Below are 25,435 nucleotides of genomic sequence, written 5' to 3'. Positions count from 1 at the left end.
TATAAGTGTTGGACATTTGTATGTATTCTTTGGAGAAATGTCTGTAAGTCCTTTCCCCTTTTTAAAATCAAATTACCTGTGGGTTTTCTTGCTATCAATTTGTAGGGGTTCCTAATATATCCTGGAGATTTACCTCTTACCAAATATATGATTTGCAATTTTTTCCTATTCTCAAGGTTGTCTTTTTACTCTGTTGACTGTTTGCTGTACAGAAACTTTTTTGTTTGATAAAGTTTTATTTGTCTACTTTTCCTTTCATTGCTTGTGCTTGTGGAGTCATATCCAAAAAATCTCTGCCTAAACCAATGTCATGAAGATTTCCCCTTATGTTTTCACTACAGTTTTGGTTCTTACACTTAGTGTTTAATCCATTTTGAGTTGATTTTTTTGTATGGAATAAGACAAGGGTCTGATTTTACTTTTTGCTTGTGGATATCTGGTTTGCCCAATAACATTTGTTGAAGAGATTATCCTTTCCCATTGTGTATTCTATGATCCCTTGTCAAAGACCAGCTGACCTTATAAGCATGGATGTATTTCTGAGCTTTCTATACATCTTCAGTGGCCTATATTTTTATCTTGGGATGAAAGAATGTTTTAACGTACATAAATTAATTAATGTGATACACCATATTAACAGAATGAAGGATGAAAATTGCATAATCATCTCAATAGATGGAAAAAAAGCATTTGACAAAATTCAACACCCTTTAATGATGAAAACTCAACAAACTGTATATAGAAGAAATTTACCTTAATATAAAAAGACCATATTTGAAAAGGTCATAACTAACATCCTACTCAATGGTGAAAAACTGAAAACTTTTTAAGATCAGGAAGAAGCCAAGGATGCCCACTTTTGAAAACTTCTTTCAACATAGTACTGGAAGTCCTAGGCTGAGCAAATAGGCAAAAAGAAAAAAAAAAAAAAAAAAAAAAAAAAGAGAGAGAGAGAAAGAAAGAAAGAAAGAAAAGGCATCTAACACTGAAAAGAAAAGGTAAAAATTATTTCTGTTTGCGTATGGCACAATTTTATACATAGAAAACCCTAAAGATGCTCCCCAAAACTATTACAATCAATGAATGAATTCAGTAAAATTGCAGAATACAAAAATATAAAATGAGTTTCATTTCTATCTCTAACAACAAACTATCCAAAAAGAAATTAAGAAAATAACCTCATTTACAATATCATCAACAAGAGTAAAATACTTAGTAATAAGCTTAACAAGGGAGGTGAAAGACTTGTGTCTTGAAAACTATAAAACATTGATGAAAGAAATTAAAGAAGACACCAATAATTGGAAAGACATCTCGTGCTCATGCATTATAAGACTTAATATTGTTCAAATGACCACACTACCCAAAGTGTCTACAGATTCATTGTAATCTTTAACAAAATCTCAATAACATTTTTTCACAGAAATAGAAAAAAACAGTTCTAAAATTCATATAAAACTACAAAAAAATCAGAATAGTCAAAATAATCTTGAGAAAGAAGAGCAAAGCTGGAGTCATCACACTTCCTGATTTCAAAATATCTTAGAAAAGTATAAACATGAAAACAAGTAGTGTACTGCTAAAAGCTCAATTCCAAATTAAAAAAGAAAAAAGTTATACCAAGTATTGCCAAACAAAATGGAACAGCTCAGTCACTTTACAAAGAGCTCCTGTGTTCTCTGGAAGTGATTCAGGTGAGTGGCTAAATGCAAAGTCTTTGTTGTCAACTGCCAGAGTTTTCCCAGCCTCACAGTTTACCAAGAGTAATTCAGCATCTGTAAAAATGGAGTTGATTATAGGAGATAGGATAGTTTCAAGCATTAAATGGAATAATGCATATAAAATCTTTTGGTCAATATTTGATACACTGTGGTAGTTCAATATATATTAGTTGTTGTACTCTTAACTTTTTTTAGGAAAGAGGGAGTTACAGATGAGTATAATTTTCTGAGTCTCACAAAAGAAATCATAAAATAAATTTAAGTTCTTTGAATACTATCTTTTAAGATCAGAGTTTTCTTTTGGTTTTGCTTTTTTTTTTCATTCTTATATTCTCAGGGCATAGAGTAGTATTAGCTGCCACAACAATGATCACTTAATTGATGGCGCTATAAATGAAAAGCTAATGAAATTTCTCCCCAGAGCATATCTGAAGAGGTGCCCTGGTATTTAGCCTTAATTACTATATTATTGGGTTGGGGTTCTTGGGTTCCTGTACTCTGGACATTATGGAAGACTCAAGGTGTCACCTCATTGCAACATCTCACCCTTCAGAACTAAGAGATGGAAGCCATAAGATGCTGAAGCTTTCTCTTTCAGATGGAAAATCCTAAAAATGGGGTTTAGTAGGACCATGCATTCTAATACTTGGACTCACAGGAAGTGGATGACAGTGGATCAGAAATTATCAGGACAAAAGAGAAAAAATAAGACAAAAAGCAATATATGTAGCGCAATCCAACTGGAGAATGATCCTAATCAACAGACAAGCCCTAGCTTTGTTTCCTAAAGTCACAGACTAAAAGAAATCCACTCTCCTGGGCCTGACTCCAGTGGAAGGAAACTGTGAGAATCTACAGACAAGACAACAAGGGAGACCCAGCAGCAGGACATATAATTTTCTTGGACTCGTAACTCCTCAGTGGGGTAGATTTAGAGAATGGACCTAACTGCTATCCAAAACTTCAAAGACATGAAACTTTCTGCTGAATGTGGCCTTATGTTCAGTGCTCTAAAGAAGTAAGAGGAGAACTTGGAACTGAATCTCAGCCCCAGCATGCATTAAGGACTCTGGTTTGCAAATGGACTTCCATCCAGCTGCTAAATCTTTACAAGAAAGGACATCAAACCCTTTCCTGAAATTTATCTTCTCACAGCTTCTTTTTTAATACCCCAAACCCATAATGTGTAATCGTACCCAGCAAAATTGCCCTTCACCAAGTTTCCAATCTATCTTTTAAATCAAATGAGTCGAATTCATGACTGTAATATTCGGAATATACTTGTGTTTCTGGAGCATCATCTCCTGCTGTCTGCCCACTTTTCATTTGGCCTCTTTTCTGTCTCCTCAACTGGGTCATAAAATAAATTCATGAGTAATCCCATCTAGCTATAACTCACTTTCTCTTAGGCTTTTAATCCCTTTTTGTCTTTTAATCTGCACTATATTTTATGCTGGCTTACAACTTGAAAGTTTTTTTAAAAATACTGTATATGAAAACTCCATATAGTAATATATTCATCAAAATATTGGAAAGGAATAATTTTAGCAAGATGGAAAAAACCTCATGATAAATAATAGAATTATAAGTGAATTGAGATATAGCTTTTATTTGGAAATAATGGCATAGTTAATTTATGACATATTTTTGTCATCAAGCATGTATTTTAAAGTAGCATCAAATTTTGCCAATTTAAGTAACAGGAATGCCTCCAAGTTAGCATATACTGTGCAGGTAATAAGTCCAATGTTCCATACAGTATGCATTAAAATTATAGTTTAGTGATTTAATGGTTTTTACCTTTCTTTTTATGTGTTACTCTGAAAAGTTCAAAGTGGTTAATAAACAGATCACTGTCTATAAAGCAGTGATAATATATATGTTACTTTTCTTTTTTGATGAGTTTTAAAACTCACATCCAACTTTTAAAGTTTTTTCTAAATGAAAACATACATTACCATGAGAAAGATATCTATAACTTTTTCAAATTCAAATCATAGGTTCCATTCTCAGTAGAGAAACTTATATGAAGTGACAATTTGATAAAAACGTAGGTGAAGTGAAATAAAGTTGATAAATCCATCAAAGTTTAATCTTATTAACTATCAATTTAATCAGGGTCTTTTGTCTAGAATTACAACATGTGTTTATATCGTGGAATCTGAAGACATCTATTCCAAATCTCCCATTTTATAGATGAATAAACTGAGACCAAATTATTTGTCTTTTCCATTGTCATTTGCTCATCAATTGAGAGAATTTGGATTAGAAGACATATGAAAGATAGTAAAGTTTGAATTTTGTTTAGCTGCAGTACATTTCTACCCTGATGAGTTGGATTACAATGAACAAGTACAGATGACAATTGAACAACACAGGGACTAGGGGCTTCTACCCTACATGCAGTTGAAAATCCGGGTCTAATTTATAGTTGGCTCTTCATATCCATGGTTCCTCCTTATCCACAGTTCTACATCCCTGGGTTCGACCAACCATGGATCATGTAGTAGCATAATATTCACCACTGAAAAAATTTGCATATAAGTAGAACCAAGCAGTTCAAAGTTGTGTTGTTCAAGGGTCAACTGTACTGTATTGTAAGTGTTTAAGTCTTTTATTTCTTTAAAAATTGTTGAAACTAAATGTCAGCCTAAATCACTGTAACATTTAATCACAGCAACACAAAAGGAACAAAATCTAAATATTAAATCACAGTACTTATACACAAATAACACATCTTTCTCTATTAGCTAAGATTATTTAATCAATAATGGCTAAAATTACTGCTACTTTATAGCTGAACATGCTTTCTATCAGTATACATGTTTATCTGTGAGCATTTTTAAATATTGCAGTCATGTGGCATCGTCCTATCTTTTGAGTTTGTGAAATAATCAATAATCAAGGTCACTGGATTCCAGCTAATGGGAACTGATAGAACTAGTTCTGGACTTTATTGTAATGCATTTTCCATAGAAACGAACTCAGTACAGTCCTTGCTTTTACAAAAGTTTATTCTCTTTCTTAAAACTGGGAGTAGAATCATACACTCTTCAATAGATTTAGCAGGGCTTGATATGTCGAGATCACTAACACGCTAGTAATTGATTTCTTGTATTTTTTTGCCACTCTCATTGCGTTCTAAAGTCACTTTTGATTTGAAGCTGCTCCTCTGATTTCTGTAACAGACAGCAAAACAACATCACTGCCATAAAGGTTAAGACGAGGGGACATTGAGTTTTTGACCCGAGTCAAGAGATGTAATAAAGGCTGGGGCTTCCCTGGTGGCGCAGTGCTTGAGAATCTGCCTGCGGATGCAGGGGACACGCGTTCGTGCCCCGGTCCGGGAAGATCCCACATGCCGCGGAGCGGCTGGGCCCGTGAGCCATGGCCGCTGGGCCTGCGCGTCCAGAACCTGTGCTCCGCAATGGTAGAGGCCACAGCAGTGAGAGGCCCGCGAACCGCAAAAAAAAAAAAAAAATGAGATGTAATAAAGATTTTACTGGAAACTTCTAACATGGGCTGATCAAAAATATTTTCTAAGCCAAAATCATTTATTTTTTATTAGCTTATTCAAGAGAAATTTGTTAAGTACCTATTAGGCACCAAGCTCCATAGTAGGTACTGGAATTAAAAAAGAACTGTACGCAGTCTTCACTCTGTATGGCGTGCTTGCTGCCTAGTGAAAGCATGAGAGACGTGGCCTGAGGCTCTGTGAGCATATGGAAATGAGTTTCTGGAAGAGGAGTTATTGAGGCCAATTTTTAATTTGGGCTTAAGTTCACCTGGGTGAAATGAGACCTTTCTGATATTCACAACCCAATCTATAAAGAGCAGGATATGAAGTAGCGCTATGTCTTAGGGAAATAATATTGCACTGAGGCAGCATAAAATAGAAAGTTTCATAAGAGATAAACCTGGTAATGTAGGTAGAGGCAGATTCACAAAGGGCTTTAGAGATAATGCTGAGGACAAAATCAAATTTGCATTTCTGAACGATGAATGTGGCTTTAATTACACAGGGTGAATGGTAGGTGGTTATGAGAGGTAACGGGGAGATTAGTATCTTAAAGTCATAATCCAGGTGAGAAGCAGTAAAATTTTGATGAAAAGTAGTGGCAGAATGAAGAGTACAAACACATTTTAGCAAATGTTTAGTCAATAAAGGGCCCTGGAATGGATGTAAACAATAAGTGATTTTAAAAGAAGTTTAGAATGTAACCAAGAAATTGGATGTATCTTGGTCAAGTTAACTGGTAGTTTTGTTATTTAAGCAACTGGAAAATATAAACGATGGTCCAGTCATTAGCACCTAGAGGCAAATATGAGTGATACTGCAGAGTTAGGCATATAGGATGAGAGACAAAACTTGGGGTGCATGAACCTTTCAAGGGTAGGGAGAGGAAAAGGGTGTGTAAAGAAGACTAAGAAATGGTGATCAAGGAAGAAGGGAGAGAGAGCCAAGAATAAATGATGCCGAGGAAGCCAACCACAGCTGGAAGCAACCTGAAGAAAGAGATTTGCATGAGCCAATTTAAATGCCCCTAAAGAAGGCAAGTAACCACGAGGAGCCTCTTTCACTGGTGGTAGAAAAGATCAGTTAATCAAAAGCAGTACTGAAAAGCTGAAGGAAGGCAGTTGTGGGCCTAAAATATGCTAACAGGCAGTCCCTAGGCTCAGGAGAAAGCAAGATTTCAACGAAGGGAGGGAAGGAGCCAGTGGAAGTATTCTGTGGAAGTGAAACAATGAATGAGTTTGTCTGTAGTACACCCAGTGGGAGACTGGATTCTGAGAAGTGGCTGGGAAGCAGGCAATAGTGGAAGAAACCAGAAGAGGGTGATTTACATATATTGTTTAATGTGGACTTTGCAGACTCTTTATGGAATTCAATTATGTTTCCAATTCTTGGTTGAGAGGTTCGGAGTTCTTACCCAAAAATGAATTGACAGAGCTCTAAATGTTGTTGAACAGTGGATAAAACATATTTCCTGGAGGGGAGATTTGGAGAAACTGAGGAGTTGAGGTTTAGAATGAAAAAACCAGATGGATATCAGACTATGAACGGTTTTGAAAGAGTTCAGACTGTGTGTAGTGATTCATAGCATACCACCGAAGGATTTGGACAGAGCCGTGATACGTTCAAAGCCCTGTAACCAAAAGACTAATCTGCAGTAATGGAAAAGTTATTTTTAAAAAGAGGTAAGATTGGATTCTGTTTCAATTTGCAGAGCGAGTTACTGGAATTAGAAGGAAACAAGGAAATCTTAGCCCATCATCATAAAGGTGAAGAATTTTAACAACCATTTTGATGTGGGCGCCCTATGTGCCATTTACCGTGCAAAGCAATTTACATGCATTAATTCATGAACGAGTTCCACGAGGACCCTACTACTTGTACTCCCATTTTTTTTTTTTTTTTTTTTTTTTTTTTTTTTGCGGTACGCGGGTCTCTCACTGTTGTGGCCTCTCCCATTGCGGAGCACAGGCTCCGGATGCGCAGGCTCAGTGGCCATGGCTCACGGGCCCAGCCGCTCCGCGGCATGTGGGATCTTCCCGGACCGGGGCACGAACCCGTGTCCCCTGCATCGGCAGGCGGACTCTCAACCACTGCGCCACCAGGGAAGCCCTTGAACTCCCATTTTTAATTTGAAACAACAGAGGCTTAGAGTGTCTAAGTGACTTGCCAAAATTTTGTTGATTCGGAACTAATAGAAAACCCCAATCCATCACCAAGTATACAATCTCATACAAAAAGGGATGTATGATCTCAAATCATCAAAATGCTCATAGGTTGAGCTTCAGGCAGGTTGGATCAAGACTCTCCATCACCTTTCCTGGAATGCCCAAGTGTGTGTGGCCTCTTGTGTGTGTCTGTCTCCAGTCATGTTTCCCCCAAGATGTTGAAATAACTACAGCCAGAAGTTTGTGCACCAGACCGCAGAGAAAAAGAAAAAGAGAGCATTTCCTAGAAGGTCCCATCAAATATCTCCTCTGGTTTTATTTGCTTGAAATGGGTTATATTTACATTCCTGAACCAATCATCATTAGCCAGAAAAAAAGGTTCATGTTCGTTAGTTTAGACTTGAGCCAAATGAATCCATGGGAGTCAAGTTCCTTGTAAGGTATACTGAAGTGTGAGGGAGATAGTGATATATGAATATGTATATGAACAGTTCCTACCATTAGGTGGGATTAATTTTTGGGGGGGGATTACTACATTATCCACTACAATTACAGTATTATCCTTACAAGGGAAATAATTTGCAAAAGATCATTTATCTATTTAATTGCAGAACTGGTTCTAGGTTTCAATACATCTGACTTCTGGTGTATACACACATGTACACACATATACACATATACACACATACATACACAGTTTGCATTTTTCCTTTTACTAAAACCAGATAAAGTGATAAATGTTTAGGAAGATAGATATAGATAATAGAGCAGATACTTACATACATACAAAAGTACATATATGCATATATAGATAGATCTCTCTTACCCTTAACATGGCAGAATCATCCAATCAAACAAAAACAAATAATTTCATGTGTGTTGGGTGTGTTTTAAATAAACTCTAATTAACTGGTCCTTAGTACCTTGGCTAAATGCATTTGAAACAGAAGTAATTTCTTTATCCTTTAAGAATATAAATCTACACAGCAAAAATACAAACCTTGCTGAATTATAGCTGAGAGCCATTGAGTGAATGAATTCCAAGCTCATACATTTTATCATGATTTCTATGGAATTTCCCAATGACAACTTCTGTGAAAATAATTTCTAAATTACATTAAGTAGAAAGGAGACCACATTGTACCATCACTAGAAGTCAGAGTTCAGTTATGTGTTGCTGGGAGCAGACATTAGGATTTGTATTGGTGTTCGTGGTATAGAATTCTTGGCACACAACAGAGAGATAAAATGCTCATTAAAATGGATTCACTTCTCCATCAAAGTACATTTCAATCACAAGGTGTAAATATGTATAGTCTAAAATATTTAGGACATATCTGGGAAGAAAGTTTTATAACCTTAGAGTGCTTCTGGATCATTGGACTGACTAACAAATCACAAGTTGATGTCACAGCATTACATGTGCCAGAGGATACTGTGAGGCCAGGCTGAGCAGAGTCAGAGTTGGTGGCAGAGAAAAACAAATTGCCTGCTCTGATCCTAGAAGTACAGTTCAAGGGAGCATAACTTCTGTTCTGGAGGAATTTTTTTAGCATGTCTTTTCTGATCCTTAAAATTTTTGATTACTTCAGGCAGGTTTAATAAGTAGGCCAACTCTTCATTCCCGTGCCTCTAATAAAGTGACCCAATATCGTCATAGTCCACTTGGTCACATTTTAATATATTTTATACTTTATTTTTTAATTTTTATTTTATTTATTTATTTATTTTTGTGGTACGCGGGCCTCTCCTTGCTGTGGCCTCTCCCGTTGCGGAGCACAGACTCCGGACGCGCAGGCTCAGCGGCCATGGCTCACGGGTGCAGCCGCTCCGCGGCACGTGGGATCCTCCCGGACCGGGACACGAACCCGTGTGCCCTGCATCGGCAGGCGGATTCTCAACCGCTGCACCACCAGGGAAGCCCCACATTTTAATATATTTTAAACCCACATCTCAAAATCACATTTTTCTAACATACAGGAGATAAAATCCAGATTAGTATTCAATATTCAAATATTAAGGTATGGGACTTAAAGACAGAAATCATAGTAGTGTATATATTGGGGAGTCGTCACCCTCTGTGTGATGCAGGAGAATAAAAAGTGAGTATATATGTATTTATTTTATTTTACATATACCCAAATAGCACATATTGTGTGGGAAACTATTATACTTTCTTTATAAATATTAGCTGATTTAATACTTCTATAAAACGAGTACTCTTTTTTCTTTTTTTTTTTGGTATGAGGAAACTAAAACAGAGATGTTAAGTAATTTGCTTGCAGTCTCACAGTTTGCCAGTGGTTGATGTAGGATTCAAACCTAGGTATTAAGGTTCCAGAGGCAAAGATGGCAAACACAATGGCAAGCAACACAGTCTCTCCTAATTGAAGAAATCTCGTAGGGAAAATGTGTAGGACTGGACTTCTCAATGATGGCTACTCATCAGATTTATCTGCAGAGATTTAAGTGTTTCTGCTACCTGGCCCACCCAAGAATAATTAAATTAGACTTTCTGATGAGGGCCCAGGAATTGGTATTCTTAATAATCCTTGTAAATGTCTTATATGCAGCCCTGGTTGAAGATAAAGAGGACAGAGAAGCCATTTACAACTATAGAAAGAGAATCAACAGAAGGAAGCTAAGAGACAAGTGTTCATAAGCAGTGCAGTGAAATCTAATGTAAAATTAATAAAGACCCAGTTCCCTTAAAGAGTAAGCTCACCTGCTGTGCATGTATGTTTAATTTTACTGTGTAGTTAAAGTCTGCTAAAATTATAGTTTCAATGTCTTATAGTATCCTAGGCCTGTAAAGTATGTCATATGTCTGCACACACCCTCATTTGCTTCCCTCTATCTGACTCATTTCTGAAACCCTCTCTGCTTTACAGTTCTCTGCTGCTTAATGTCTTCTTTATGTGATAAAAGGTACATTTATTTTCCAATCTTATTTGGAAAGAAAGTGTATTATATTTATCATTCTGTACCTTTTTAACTCTATATTATTTCTTGATTATAATGCAATATATACATAAGGCAAAAGCTAAGAGAAAATATGTTGCATTATATTTTTATTTCTTTTCCTGTTTATGCATCAGTCCCGAGAAGGGTTAACATTATTCAGCAAATAAATGTATATTGACTTCCATCAGATTTGTGTTCCAACTTGTGGCTAAATCTTGTTTATGTGATTTTTCAAATGTAATGTCACTCATTTGGGGTTCTGCTTTCTTAAATGAGAACAGTGATGTGCATTAGAAATTCAAGACAAGTTAAGCTCTCAGTTTAGTGTTAAAAAATCTCTAAAGGCCATAACTAGCTTCCAGGTTGCCCATTTCAAGTATTGTGTATTGTATTTGTCTCTTTTGTGTGTATTTAGGATTTTGGATTTAGGATTTAGGATTTTGCGTGTATTACAAGGATTCACCAATAAACATTTATTTGGGATGTAATTCATGACAGACATTAGATGTACAAAGAATGAATATGGGGGCTTCCCTGGTGGCGCAGTGGTTGAGAATCCGCCTGCTGAGGCAGGAGACACGGGATCGTGCCCCGGTCCGGGAAGGTCCCACGTGCCGCGGAGCAACTAAGCCCGTGAGCCATGGCCGCTAGGCCTGCGCGTCCGGAGCCTGTGCTCCGCAACAGGAGAGGCCACGACAGTGAGAGGCCCACAAAAAAAAAAAAAAAGAAAAAAAAAAAAAAAAGAATGAATATGGAAGGGCTTCTGATGTAAAAGACTCTGTATTCCATGAGAAGAACAAATGATGCGTAGAGTTTTAAAAAATCAAAATGTACTAAGGCTATTGGGAGTACACAGGAGTGGACAAACTATCTATGCTTGGGAGCAGAAAAAACAAGGACTCACAGAAGTGACAGTAGAGCTGGGACATCAAGCAAGAGTGAGTAGGATTTCTCCAGATGGTGGAAGCCAACGTCCTTCAGACAGCAAGATCACCTGGGCAAGAGCACAGAGGCATGAAAAAACCTCAGATAAACAGTAAATAAGTATGTACAGTGACTGCATGGGGTCCCTGGCAGCACAGTTGGAAATTAATCTGGAAGGGACATCGAAACCCATTCATGTCATACTAGTCATAGTATGTCAGTGAGTTTAGATAATGTTCTTTCATTAGGAATAAAAATCCATTCGAAGTTTTTTTTTTTTTCTTTTTTAATTCTAACTTTTTAAAAAATGAATGAGAGTAACTTAATCAGTCTCATGTTATAGGAAAATGACTCTGATGCTCCTGTGTAAAAGGAGCTGGAAGAGGAAGCAATTAGAATGCTCTGGAGCCTTGCAGTTGTGAGAGTGAAGATTCAAACCAGTTGAGACAGTGTCAGGGCAATGACAAAAAGCAAAGAACATAGTCAATTTATAGAATGTCCTTATACATCTGAGAAATTTTTAAAAATGAAGAGGTCATAGATTCAACAGAATCCAATTATGTTTTCAATGTATCTCTAGTAAATTTGTTTATTTAATACCCTAAATGCAAAAAAATGCATAGACTATAAACCTGTCAAGCTGGAAGTGGTGTTTGACAGAAAATAATTAAGTAGCATATTATTTTTTATTGTATGTTGAGAATAGTACCTGGTGCATGGTGTGGACCACTGAACATTTCTTGACTGAAAGAAGAAATGAATGAATCAACAGATCAATGCCTACTTTAGCTGAAATCATGAGATAGTCAGGCTCAGTTCTATTACTACCTGTCTACCATTTTGTATGAGAATGACTTTCAGTATCAATAAGAATGATTTTAACATGATTGGGCTTCAATTCTTTCATTGTGAAATGCAGACATTATGTCATTATTTCTAAAATTCATCCCCATTGAGAATATTAATCTTAATGAAATCAAATAAAGTATATCACATTTTGCATGAGCAAACAGAAGTAGGCCATGTGTGGTTGCATTATGAAAGAAAGCTGGCTTGCTTTCTCTAGGCTCCAGAACCCACATCATGTGCATGGAATAGAACTTAGGGAGGAGAGATAATTGAAACTCTCTGAACTTCAACATTTAGAGTGGTTACATTGTCATCCTGGGTTTGAGTGACAGAATAAACTCCAGGAGGATGGCTACAGACAAGAAGACTACTCCAGTTTCTGTGGATGTCACTGACTGTATTATTTCCTTGTTTGACATCAAACATACCCCAACCACAACCTCCCACTCCTACCTCTTGGGTATTTAATGTTTAATAGTATCAGGAACCAGTGTGCTATACAAGCACTGACCAAGGTAGTCTTTGGAGATGTATGTGCTGCAGACAATTAGTTGCATCTTCTTAATGAAGGAGTATGAAGTCTCTCTTTTGCATTCGTTTGGTGAAAGCTGTGGACCAGTAAACAATACAAGCTGATATAACGCTGTTTAATTGTGTTCTTATAAACTCATATAGAGGTAGCTCAAAAACTCTTAAATAACTTACATCAGAAACTGCTTTTTCACTAAACCAGAGTTAATCGCCACTGTAACTCAGTGTAAATAATTTTGTAATATCATGGATATTACTATGGATGAAACAAGTGTCATTATTCTTGCTATCCTATGATCCTTTTGAGTTGGACAAAAGTGGAATTGAATGATGCATATTTGCTGTTTCTATAACTTATGGGAATACTTCTTAATTTACTCTAAGATTTGAGCTTAAAAATTATTAACATAAAGAATTTAATATGCATTTGGAAAATATTTTTCTATATACGTAGCAAAAATGTATTCTGCATTGAGCATATGGTGACCATTAGATAAAAGTTTATTAAATTTATTACTACATACTTTCTAGAAGATATAATACTTTTTTCTTCAAATATAGCCTCAAAGTAAAACAACCCACTGCTTTTCAACTGCAATATTTATACCTAGAATTGGGCATTATTCAATATCTGTAGACTTTACCTGTATAACACATGTGTGATGAAGTGATAATGAAGATCTAGGTAAGTGATTTCTGGGGGAAAAAATCATTACCTAGAAGAGGGGAGGGAAGAGGGGAATTGACTCTTCAGCTGTTCATTCTTACATCATTAAGGAGGACATACTTTTGATGAATCCTTAATGTAGGTCCCCAATGCCTACCAATGCTTATTTGTCCAATAATTATTAAAGATGCTGCAAATATTGTTGTTGATAATGATGAAAATGATGATGATGGATGATGTTGAATAATATCAGTTATCATTCTTGACAGCTTAGAAATGTTTGCCTACTTTCAGGAATTCCCTGGTAGTCCAGGGGTTAGGGCTCTGAGTTTCCACTGCAGGGGACACAGGTTCAATCCTTGGTCAGGAAACTAAGATCCCACAAGCTGTAAGGTGAAAAAAAAAAAGTTTCCCTACTTTCCTTCTAGTAGTGTCTTCTCCTGGGAAAGGCTGTTGTAATAAAACATATGCTTTATCTGTTGATATAACTAGGATTCACCAAAACATCTTAAGATAAAGCACTTGGCATTGAATGTCTACTGAAAGTTATGATTTCTTACTTTTTCAACATTCTAACACTTCATGTACTAAAAAATTAGAGGTGAAGAGATGGTTCATTCTCTTAGCTTTTAGAGCAAACCTTTAAGATTGAGTTTGTTCCTGGTTGGCACCGTCTTAAGAAAAAAGCTTGAGTGAGTAAATGGAGCAATCTTGCATTCCCCCAAATGACAGTTACATTGAATGCCTCCAAGAGATGAAGAGTGTTCTGTCCACTGTATAACTTCGGATGCACATTTCACTCCCTTTATGCTCAGTAGGCGTTTCCTTCCTTCATCAGCAGCATATTATTTTACTTATACTGAGTTTGATAATTTTGATTCTACTTTGTTCTCAATTCAGAATAGTAACACTGAATGGACATTAAGAAGAGATACTCATTTAAAAAGTTCTTAGAGGAAGACTTAACTATGACTATGAATATGTAAGACAAAACTGCTGAAAAAAATCTCCCGTCAACTTCTCTTAGTACATAAATAATATGGCCAAGTGTCAAGAGAGGAGAAAAGCTATGGATAATTTGGATTGTCTTTAAAGTTTTCCTATGTCAGTGAACACAGAATAATTCAGTCTTGAGGCATAAAGGTGCTTCTCTAGCTAGAATTGCAATTATTTTCAGTTCCTCATTTTCTCAAATATTCTGTCCTAATTAAAGGCTTCCTAAATGAGTATGTAATTATTGATTTTTAGACAGCAATTGCAAATTACTTACACCCTCTAAAGTTCAGTAAGCCTTTAAAACCTTTTAGCTCTTCTATTGATATACTAATCATGCAATTAAAGCATCTACAGTAAGCAGATGAGCTAATGCAAGCGGTGTCATGTTTTCTTTGGTGTACAAATCAATAAAGCTATTGTGATGACTTTCAGGTCAATGACCCAGCTACTGGAAATGGACACAGCTTTAAAAAATAGATATTTAAAATAGGTATCATTTGCACTAACAGCTAATATTGTTGCTCAAATTTTGGTTATAATAGTTCAGTTATTCTCAGTGACTTCATATACTCACAGAATTAAGGAATGCCATATTCCAAAGGAAAATGGAGTCCAGAAGATAGAAGACATGACCTTGAGCTCTATAAAACAAAGATGTTAGAATCATATGGTTTTATTTTCCAGGTGCTTATGTGCTCCAGGTCAAGGCCACGGATGCAGATGACCCAACCTATGGAAACAGTGCCAGAGTCGTTTACAGCATTCTTCAGGGACAGCCTTATTTCTCTATTGATCCCAAGACAGGTAAATTTTTTATTAGAGACAACATTATCACCTCCCTTTCCCATTCTAACACTGCAATAAAGATTCCATGTGCTCCCCATCTAGCAAAGGAAGATAGGATCTTACCTTGCTGCTGCAGAGCTATTTCTTTCAGAGTGAACTTGGTATAAATATAAACCTTTTTACACATATAAGCCAAGTACAAATTTGTTAGTTAGGAATTCTTTGTATGATTTACTTTAAATTTTCCAAAGTCTAGGAATATTTGTTTTTTGTTGTTTGTTTGTTTCTTCTAGCTAAAATAGCTTTTTATTTCAGTTTTTCTTGGTTGGGTTCAATTATATTCAGTTTTGGGCCTAATCAACCCAAGATTATGGAGTTTCTATTGCTATCTTTATCAAGGGTTATGGATGGTGACTTTGGAAAAATATAGACTTATGCTTCTAGTAGGGGAAAGAAGAGGGCTGACAAACTTGAAACCCCAAGATCACTAATTCTTCTGGTCTATGTTTTTGAAGCCAGTCTCGTTTTCAAGTCAAACCATTGAAATTCCAGTTTTCAAAGCCCCTATAAGAATCTATGGAAAGTATAGAAAGGGCAGGAAAACATGCAGGACGATTTTGTATTCCCTTTAAAATGAAACGAGTTCCCCCTGTTTCTAGAGAATCTGTTTTTGAGTGCAGATAGTTTTTAAGGAGCTCCAGTCAAGCTGACCAGTGATCAAAGCAGGTGCTCAGTGTTACAGTTAAAGCAGAAACTCGATAAGGACAGTTGTTTTATCAACTCTTATACCATACATAACATGTTGCATATTAAATTCAATACTGTTTATCACATCAGTTTAAAGTAATGGAATAAACTGTTAACATACTGGACTAATAAGTTACTTTTAAAATTTGTAAATAGATCTTTAAAGAGCTACACTGATTTGAAAGGTATTCGTTTCTGACACTCTACATGCAAATGGGTTAAACATTTCAAAATTTATACTTCCCCAGAAGTGCGTGGAAACTGGAATACCAATTAGATATAGGTTAATTAATAATTAACCATGGATGGATGTTGCTTGGAAACATAAGGTCAATTAAGTGAAAATAAAGAACCAGCAAATTTTCTGTCAACTAAACCTGCCATTCTGTCTGTCCTCACTTCTCACCCTTTTCATCAAGCCAACAGGGGCCAGAAACCATCAAAAAATGAAGGGAATAAGGCTGGGAGCTGCTCCCTTTTGTAAACTTAAAAAAGAATAGATTGTAGTAAGGACAACATTAGTCCTTTAAGAAGGGAACTTCAGTGCTGAAGAAAATACAGAAAGGTTCAGGACAAAGAAGCTCTTTTGGTTTGGAAGTAGGATCAGAGATCAAAAGCCAGGGGGTCAAATGTTAAGAGTGAGTGTGTAATGGGGAGATTACACCTAAAATGTAAGTAATTTTCCAGAAGTAGGCAGTGAAGACAGGAGAAGAAAATGTTTGGCTGTATAGGTATTGAGGAAGTTTTGTGGTGACTATTGTTGTTTACCTTGGGGAAAATCATATATTTGTGGAAAAAAGGGAAAATTGTTGACAAAAAGTTTGGGGAAGTTTTCAGTGAAGTTTATGATGGTACAAAGCTCCAGAGGAATTAGGAAGGTTTGTGCAATAGGCCAAATGTATAGACAAATAATGAGATTATCTAAGATACTATACATCCTTTTATCAAATGGGAACATTATGGGTTATTTTTTCTTATACAGTTACATTTTCCACGTTTACCATAACTGGGAATCTAACAGAAATAGAAGTAAGGACAATATCTGCCTCCTAGATCACTTCAGCCGCTGAGAAGCACTTCTCACAGACAGAAAGGATGGGAGAAAAAGAAAGGAAGGTGTCTAGAGACTGGTGAGGAGGGAGGTTTTTAGTATTAGGCTACGGTTACTGAGTTGCAGTGATTAATTCTATAGAGTAGATGAGTTTATACACTCAGAATAAATGTGGCAGAAGAAGGATCAAAGATTTAATATTGGAAAAATAACTATAGACTGAGACCATACCTAACTAAAAAAGCAAGATAAAAATCATACACAGGTGAATCCAAGCATAAAGTGTGGGTACAGAATATAATTGCTTTGGTCAAATTAATACTGGACAATTATATGAAGGATTTACTTGCTCTCTCCTTGACTTCACTTGCTCAATATCAACTTTAGGTAAATTCTAATGCCTTCAGAAAGTATCATTTTACAGAAGAGTATGTATATTCATAATATGTCTTTTCTAATTGTGTATTTATATTTTTATATCATGCTTATTATTTAGAACTGAAGGTGAAACAATTCTGGCATGAACTATGGAATAGATTTTTTGAAGTATTGATTTTCACTGGAGACAAAAGTCTTGATACTAACAATGCCCCAGACCACTAGACAGGAAAACAGTGGATGGTGAGGCACTTCATTAATAGAATGATAACTAGTTCTTCATGCACAGAAACCATTAAGAAGACTTGTTGTCAAATTTATCACCTTGTGGTAGATAACAATAAATCAAAACTCAAGGAAAATTGCAATTTCTCAGAAATAACCCCCATTGGTTCCAGCCATATAGCTTCCTTTTATGATTCCTTTTGCTGTTATTAAATAAAATGCATGAAAAACTAATATTATCTAAAATTTTCCACATTTGAGTGTAGAAACCAGTTTAAAATAATTTCTAAAGGGAGAGTCTCATCAAAACTTCTGGTTCCTAAGTATTTATGAAGAGATAAATATAACTATTTGGTATTCGTTTGGAATGAGAACATTTTTTTAAAGGTTTTCATTGACATTGCTGTTTGACAAACATTCCTAGCATCTCTATCCAAGGTATAAACATGGCAGGTTTATTTATAAATAATATAAATTGATGCATTCTATGAAATAAGCCCCGAATTGACTTTAAAATGGGCTAACTTGGCAATCATTTGGCTTACCTAAGAGAATGTTTGCTGTAACTTAAAATCTGCATGCATTCATGTATATGCCTCAAATGTTTATTAAATATTTAAAAAAACAGAAATGTAGATACATTTATAAAACATTAAATAACATTGAACCTTATTATACTTAATGTTTATAAAACACTAAAATATTTGTCGTATTGACATATTATATTATATATATTTTACACTTAATATTTATGATACATTAGAAAAACACTTATAATCTATAAAATGTTAAAGAGGCATTGTAATATTTGATTTGACGCATGAAATTGAGATGCTAAATATATCCAGAGCATTGATAATATAATTATTTCATTTAGGAAAACAAACATTATTATAAACGATTGATCTCATGACTTAATTTACATTTAAAATTCTTTAAAAGTATTTGAATTTTTCCCTAAACAATTTTAAAATCTAGTCTGGGGCTTCCCTGGTGGCGCAGTGGTTGAGAGTTCGCCTGCCGATGCAGGGGACGTGGGTTCGTGCCCCGGTCCAGGAAGATCCCACATGCCGCGGAGCGGCTGGGCCCGTGAGCCATGGCCGCTGAGCCTGCGCGTCCGGAGCCTGTGCTCTGCAGCGGGAGAGGCCACAGCAGTGAAAGGCCCGCTTACCGCAAAAAAAAAAAAAAAAAAAATCTAGTCTGAGTTGGATAACTAGAAATTGCTATTTGGTGTATCATGTGGTGATGATATGTTGGTTTTTCTAAATAATTTGAGCTCTATCTGAGAAAGCATTATATTGATAATACTATTTTATCTCAACATTTTAAAAAATCTATAAACTTTAAATTGTTCTGTCATGGTAAAATATATATAACAGAAATTTTGCTATTTTAACCATTTTAAGTGTACTATTCAGGGACATTATGTACGTTCACATTGTGTAACTATCACCACCATCCATCTCCAGAACTTTTTCATCAGTGTCTTTTTGTTTATGTGCACTGTCAAAAGTGCATATCTATAAGTCTTTATGTTATGTATTTACATGCGCATTTTTAAGATTCATATGCAAACAATTGAATGAGAATGGGATTGCATGCATGAGTTACTTTCTTTTTTTCTTTTATCCACTCTCCTGATATTTCATGCTCTATGATTCTGTCCTAGCTTCTGTTTGGGAAATCTGATGAAGTGCTAAGAGAACTGACACTTTCTCAAGATTTTTAGTTCGATTATCACCTTTTGATTAGAGATGATTATCTTCAAGCTTACTTCCCCAATAAAACATCATCCACCCTGACTGATATTTATTCTTTTCAGTCTTTAAAAAAAAAAAAATGTGTTAGTGTTTTAAAGCCCCATAGTAAAATTAAAGCATGGGTCAGACTTTATATTTTGAGCTAATTCTTTATATAAACGACTGTGTACATATTTACAATGTTTTATGGCCTGAGCATGCCTTTGACTTTAATTCAGAGAAAAGTCTTACAGGATTTAGAGTCAGTGCTGGTGAGATAAAGACAGAAGCTCTTTTTTTCTTCAAGAGTGAAATAGGAAATAGACAATTATTAAGATTAGACAACACGTGCCGTTACCACTTTTGTAATATTTTACATATATGCAGTAAAATTACATGACTAAAAATGTACCGCAGACAATGGTTTCCTTGTATTCTGCCTTGTCACACTTCACGAGAACTCTGTGTGAACTCCACTTGCCTTATTTTAGAAACCATGGAATGCACACATCTGCAGATGGAACTAAGACTATTTGGTCTTGGAAGGAAGATACTCCAGGGGGGTGTGATACATGCCTTTCGGAAGTTGTAGAGCTGTCGTGTAGAAGAGGAGCTAGCTGTATTCTCTGCTGCTCCAGAGGGCTATCAATGGCATGAATTGCAGGAAGAAAGAATTTTGGTTTCATTAAGAATAAAAGATGCTAATGATTGTCCATAAATAAGAGGGGCAGGCACCTCATGAGATTGTGAGCTTTATATTACTGGAAGAGTTAAAGCAGGTAATGAGTGATAAGCCAGTGGTGCTGGATTTGGGTATGGATTTCCTGGATCTGGATAAATTGATGCACATTTATTTATAACCAATGACCTGGCAGGTCCTGTGCTACCAGGATACTGAGGTGCATCAAGCCGATCCTCAAACAGATCCCCATCTACTCGGGGGAGGACATCAGGTCCTCAGAAGATTACATTTGGGTTTTCTGGGATACCACTCCATGATACATAGTATGACTACTGGGCATTAGATATAGACTCACGAGAGCGGGGAAACTCCTGAGAAAAGAACTTTTGGGGAAGTGACTTCTAAATCTTAAAGAATAGTTAAGGCATGTTATAGGTGCAAAGCCAGACCATACTGTCTTTAAGTTTTCTTCCTACCCAAGATAACCTGAGAACTCTTCTTGTCCTCAAAATACATTATTGGCAACAGTTTTTTAAAAAATTATACACCTTATCTGTGTAGTCATGAACACCATATTTTTAATAAAGCTGAAGAATGTACTAGCTTTAAAAAAACATCTATTACAGAAGCAGTAGGAAACTAATTCAGTATAGAATTTTAGTTAGAATGACCAATACGGTCCTATGAAGATGACTTTGTTGACAGATATGAAGGAAGTAGAGCAGCTGTTTATGGTTACGTCTTGGAAAGAACATTTCCAGCAGAGGGAAGAGAGGGTACAAAGCTCTAATGAACAAAGGAGGGAGTTGTGGAAGATAAGATCAGAGAGTTAAGATCGGGGAGTAGGTAGATGGAGATTATGTGAGGTCTTTAATCTGAGCGACCTGGACAATCTCTGAGGATTTCTGATTGGAGGGGCTCTGTGACTGCTTCAGGCTCAGACCTAACCACTGTGACTGCTCTTTAGAGAACAGACTAGTGGTCTAGGTCTCCTCTGGACTCTAATCCTCAGTGAATGGAGAATGCAGCCATTCATCCATTGTTCATTCTACCTTTCTGTATCTATCTCTACCTATCTCTATCGATCCATCCTCCTGATCTATCTGAATAGTCTCACATTAATAATTTGCATTTTCCCAGCTTTATTGGGATATAATTGGTGTATGGCGCTGTGTAAGTAAGTGGAATACAACGTGCTGATTTGATACACCTTATATATTGCAGAATGATCACCACCATAGTGTTAGCCACCCTTCCATCAGGTCACAGAATTACCATTTCCTTTCCACGGTAAGAGCTTTTAAGAACTACTCTCTTAGCAACTTTCCAGTATATAATACAGTAACATTAACTGTAATCACCGTGATATACATTCTATCCTTATAACCCATCCACCTTATAACTATAAGTTGGTGCCTTTTGACCAGAATCTCCCCATTTCCCCCACTCCACCGCCCCTGGTAGCCACCAACCTACTCTGTTTCTATAAGTTCAGCTGTTTCAGAGTCTACATATAAGTGATATCATAGACTTTTTGTCTTTCTCTGTCTGACTTATTTCATTTAACATAATGTCCTCAAGTTTCATCTATGTTGTTGCAAATGGCAGGATTTTTTTTTCATTCTCACGTCTTAATTATTGAATTATATTCCATTATATCACACCTTTTTTATCCAATCATCTGTTGATGGACACTTCTGTTATTTTCATATCTTGGCTACTCTGAATAATGCTGCAATGAACATGGAGCACAGGTATCTCTTCAAGATCTTGTTTTCACTTCCTCTTGATACATACTCAGAAGTGGAATTGCTGGATCATATGGTAGCTCTATTTTTTACTTTTTTTTAGGTAACCTCCATACTATTTTCCATAATGGCTATACCAATTTACATCCCTACTAACAGTGCACAAAGGTTCTCTTTGCTCCACATCCTTGCCAATACTTTTTATCTCTTGCTCTTAACTTATTGATAACAGCCATACTAAAAATCATGAGGTGATATGTATCTCATTGTAATTTTGATGTATGTACATTTCCCTGACGATTATTGATGTCAAGCACTCTTTCATGTAACTACTGGCCATTTGTATGACTTCTCTGGAAAAATTTCTATTTGGTTTCTCTGCCCATTTTTAAGTAAGATTTTTTTTGTTTGTTATTGAGTTGCATGAGTTCTTTTATGTTATCGATATTAACTCCTTAGCAGATATCTGATTTGCAAATAGTTTATCCCATTCCACAGGTTGCCTTTTCATTTTTGTCTATTATTCCTTTTGCCATGCAGAAGCTTTTTAGTTTGATGTAGTCTTACTTGTTGATTTTCAAGATGCCTTCCCAGAGAGTTTATTTATCTTTGAAAACCACTATCTCACTTCTCTTCCACTCTGTGGCCTTATTTTATACCATCCCTCCCAACAGTGGTACGCTGCAGCCACATCGACCTCCAAGTTCCATTCTTGTATACTTTGAAGAAGTAGTGCTCTCCTCCTTTTCGTCCCTGGGATACTCCTCCCTGGGTTCTTTCTAAGTCGGCCTTTTCCACTTCTCTGGGATTGCAGTCTTTCCTCAGAGAGGACATTTCTGATACTACTTTCAAGAGGACTTTCTTTCATTTTCCTCAGAACACCAATCACCATCTGAAATTAGCTTGATCATTTAAGAGCTTCTTTATGACCTCCTCACCACTTTACAGTGGTGTATACCCATTAAATGTACATTCCATGAAGGAACCTTATACAGAGACTCTATCAATTATTTTCCCAGATGAAAACAGATGATACCCAGTTGGGCAATTTGAGATTAGTTTAATAAAAGGACTCTTTATTAAAGTGTAAGCAGATTGTAAGGAAACCATAAGGGATAAGGCCAAATCTGGAGAAGAAATAAGAAGTGGATGCAGTTACCACACTGGGGTTGAAGGAATGAGGGTGTTCCAGAGACACAGGCAGAGACCATGGCGGGAGAGAGTGTGAAATGGAATGTGGGGGATCCATGGAAAGAAAAACCCAACCTCATTCTCCTTCTACCATCTAATCTCCTGTCAAGAAGCCCAGGGCAAGAAACCAGAGAGCAGGGAGAAGTCTAGAAAAGTATATATAGTGGAATTGGAGGGGCAGCTGGAAGTGCCTTCACCATTTATACCCTGAAAGTTAAGAACAGTGCCTGAATGAAACATATATTTTAGTACAAGTGTTGACTGAATCTACTGTCCTATGTTTCAATCCTGCAGTTCAGCACTCAATTCAAGAAAAAAATCAGATAAAACCAAATCGTCGATTCTCACATGTAATATTTCATGATTTTTCATATATAGTATTGCATTATTTTCATCTCAAAAAGTTTTCATCAGCATATCTAACCCATTTTTACAAAATAAGCTGAGATCCACCAAAACTAAGGGACTTGCCTGTAACACCAAGGTGATTGCAAAGGGAGAATATATCCCCTGGCAGATTAGTATCCTTTGGTACTATAAGGTTTTATAACCTTAATTTAAGGTTATAACTCTCTCAACCATATATTTCCATTCATATTGGCAGAAATAAAATCTATTTTTCTCATTCTTAATTTTTCTCTAATTATCTAGCATATGTTGGAAACTTCATCAGGTACAAGACCATACCAGTATTCAATGTAAACTTGCTTATCTACTCTTTTTTTTTTCCAAAAAATAGGATTTATTTCATAATTATTTCAAATTGATTAAAGTTTGTGGTATCACTACTGTGGAGTATCTGTGGAGTATTTATACTGTTTTATAAAATGCACGTTTTTTCTTTTTAATCTTAAACTATTATCATACAAGGTTGTTGCTCTATCTTTATATACAAATACTGAAAAATAGAGATGGATACTTGAACCTAAATCTAAGATCTGAAGTGACAGAATGTAGCATTTCCTTCAGCTGGTTACATTTTACTATGGAAGCACTTTAGTCCAGTCCTCTTCAAGTTTCCTCCTTGCTCAAGACCAGGCAATCCATTTTCATTTGTTTGGTTTTAAATGTTAGAAGTATAGAAACAACCAGTGGCCATAAGAAGAGTAACTTTTTGAATAGGAGATTCCCCGCCCACCCCAACCCCTCTAGGTTTTTTCAATAGGCCACAGTATTTAAGGATTCTCTACTCACAGTGAATTTTGTTGTCTGCCTGATTCTCCAGATTCAACTCTAAAAAAATTCTAGAAATGCCGTATGTTGTTTCTCTGGGACAGTGGCTCCTAATGAAAATGGTGGCGGGAAGGGGAAGCACATCAAGGTCATCAGAGGAGATTTCCTTTGAAACTACATACACAAGCCTTTCCTCTCTAAATTCTAACATACAGTCTCCCAAAGGCAGCATTAAACTAAAAGGATGGCTGAAAGCGGCAGCTAGATCACCTATCAGACACAAAATGGAGGAGGAGTGCAGGGCAGTTAGGGGTATTGATGACAATTATATCAAATCATCAGAAAACATCTCTAGTCTTAAATAAGTCTGACAATGCTTATTTGCTCTCTTTTTCATAGAATCAATGTTTTACATATGTATACATACATCATAAAATTTACAGATCAAACTTATATTTGTAAACTATATTGAAAATTTTCATACCAGAAATTGAGTAGAGTAAGAAATATATTTATTGGAAATGAATTGAGTAAAGATAAATCTGGTCAACAACAGGAAAATACAGCATGAGTATGAATTAAACCCAGGCATTTATCTAGAAAATATAAATATTATAAGGCAGGCAGAAGTCATGTAGCTTAAGGCATGTAGGACCAGGTCACAAAGATGCAGAGATGAAGAATCTCAGTTAAGACATTGGAAATGAAACATCAGAAATCCAAGCTGAAGAAAGGACAAACAGATTGAAGTAAAAGGGTGTCAGTAGCAGTGCATGAATAAAACGGCAGGAGCAAAAAATGGAACTTGGCTTTTTTGCAAAAATTTCCTGCCAAGGGCCAAAAGAAATTTCAATTGCAGTTAAGTCTGAATTCAGCAGTAGGGAAGTATAGATAAAATAAGGATGTATATTCAGTTTGTGCTTAGGATTCTATATTTTGTGTTGACAATTGATATTAAATTTGTTATTCATATGTGCCTTATTATTTAAGAAATAATATCAAAGACACATGGGTTTAAGACAAATTTTCTGCAATCGCTCCCTAAAATCATTAGGTAGAGATGGGAATTTGTTATAAAATTTATTCACAATTTACCTGCAATAAATCCAGAAGGTTTTAGTTGTTACACTATGAATAAATATAAATATAAATTAGTTCTACACTCAAACACAAGAACAGAAAATGAGTAGGCTATGTAAATATGCACATATATCATGATTCATGATTATCAATTATTTATAGGGACTTCCCTGGAGGTCCAGTGGTTAAGACTTCGCCTTCCAGTGCAAGGGGTGCGGGTTCAATCCCTGGTCAGGGAGCTAAGATACCACATGCCTCGTGGCCAAAACACCAAAACATAAAACAGAAGCAATATTGTAAC

General features: G+C 36.0%; 1 protein-coding gene across 8 annotated transcripts in view; it reads left to right on the top strand.

Moving 5' to 3' along the window:
- Window positions 1-25,435, top strand: part of CDH12 (cadherin 12) — a 1,002,553-nt gene that overhangs the window by 895,983 nt on the left and 81,135 nt on the right. For all 8 annotated transcript variants that reach the window (XM_067030826.1, XM_067030820.1, XM_067030821.1 and 5 more), the window contains one exon: window positions 15,019-15,138. In XM_067030826.1, the coding sequence (XP_066886927.1) occupies window positions 15,019-15,138 (120 nt within the window). The remainder of the gene's footprint in view (window positions 1-15,018; window positions 15,139-25,435) is intronic.

The sequence above is a fragment of the Kogia breviceps genome, chromosome 4 (genome assembly GCF_026419965.1).
Source record: "Kogia breviceps isolate mKogBre1 chromosome 4, mKogBre1 haplotype 1, whole genome shotgun sequence".
Classification (NCBI taxonomy): Eukaryota; Metazoa; Chordata; class Mammalia; order Artiodactyla; family Physeteridae; genus Kogia; species Kogia breviceps.
This window is presented reverse-complemented; position numbering and strand designations above follow the sequence as displayed.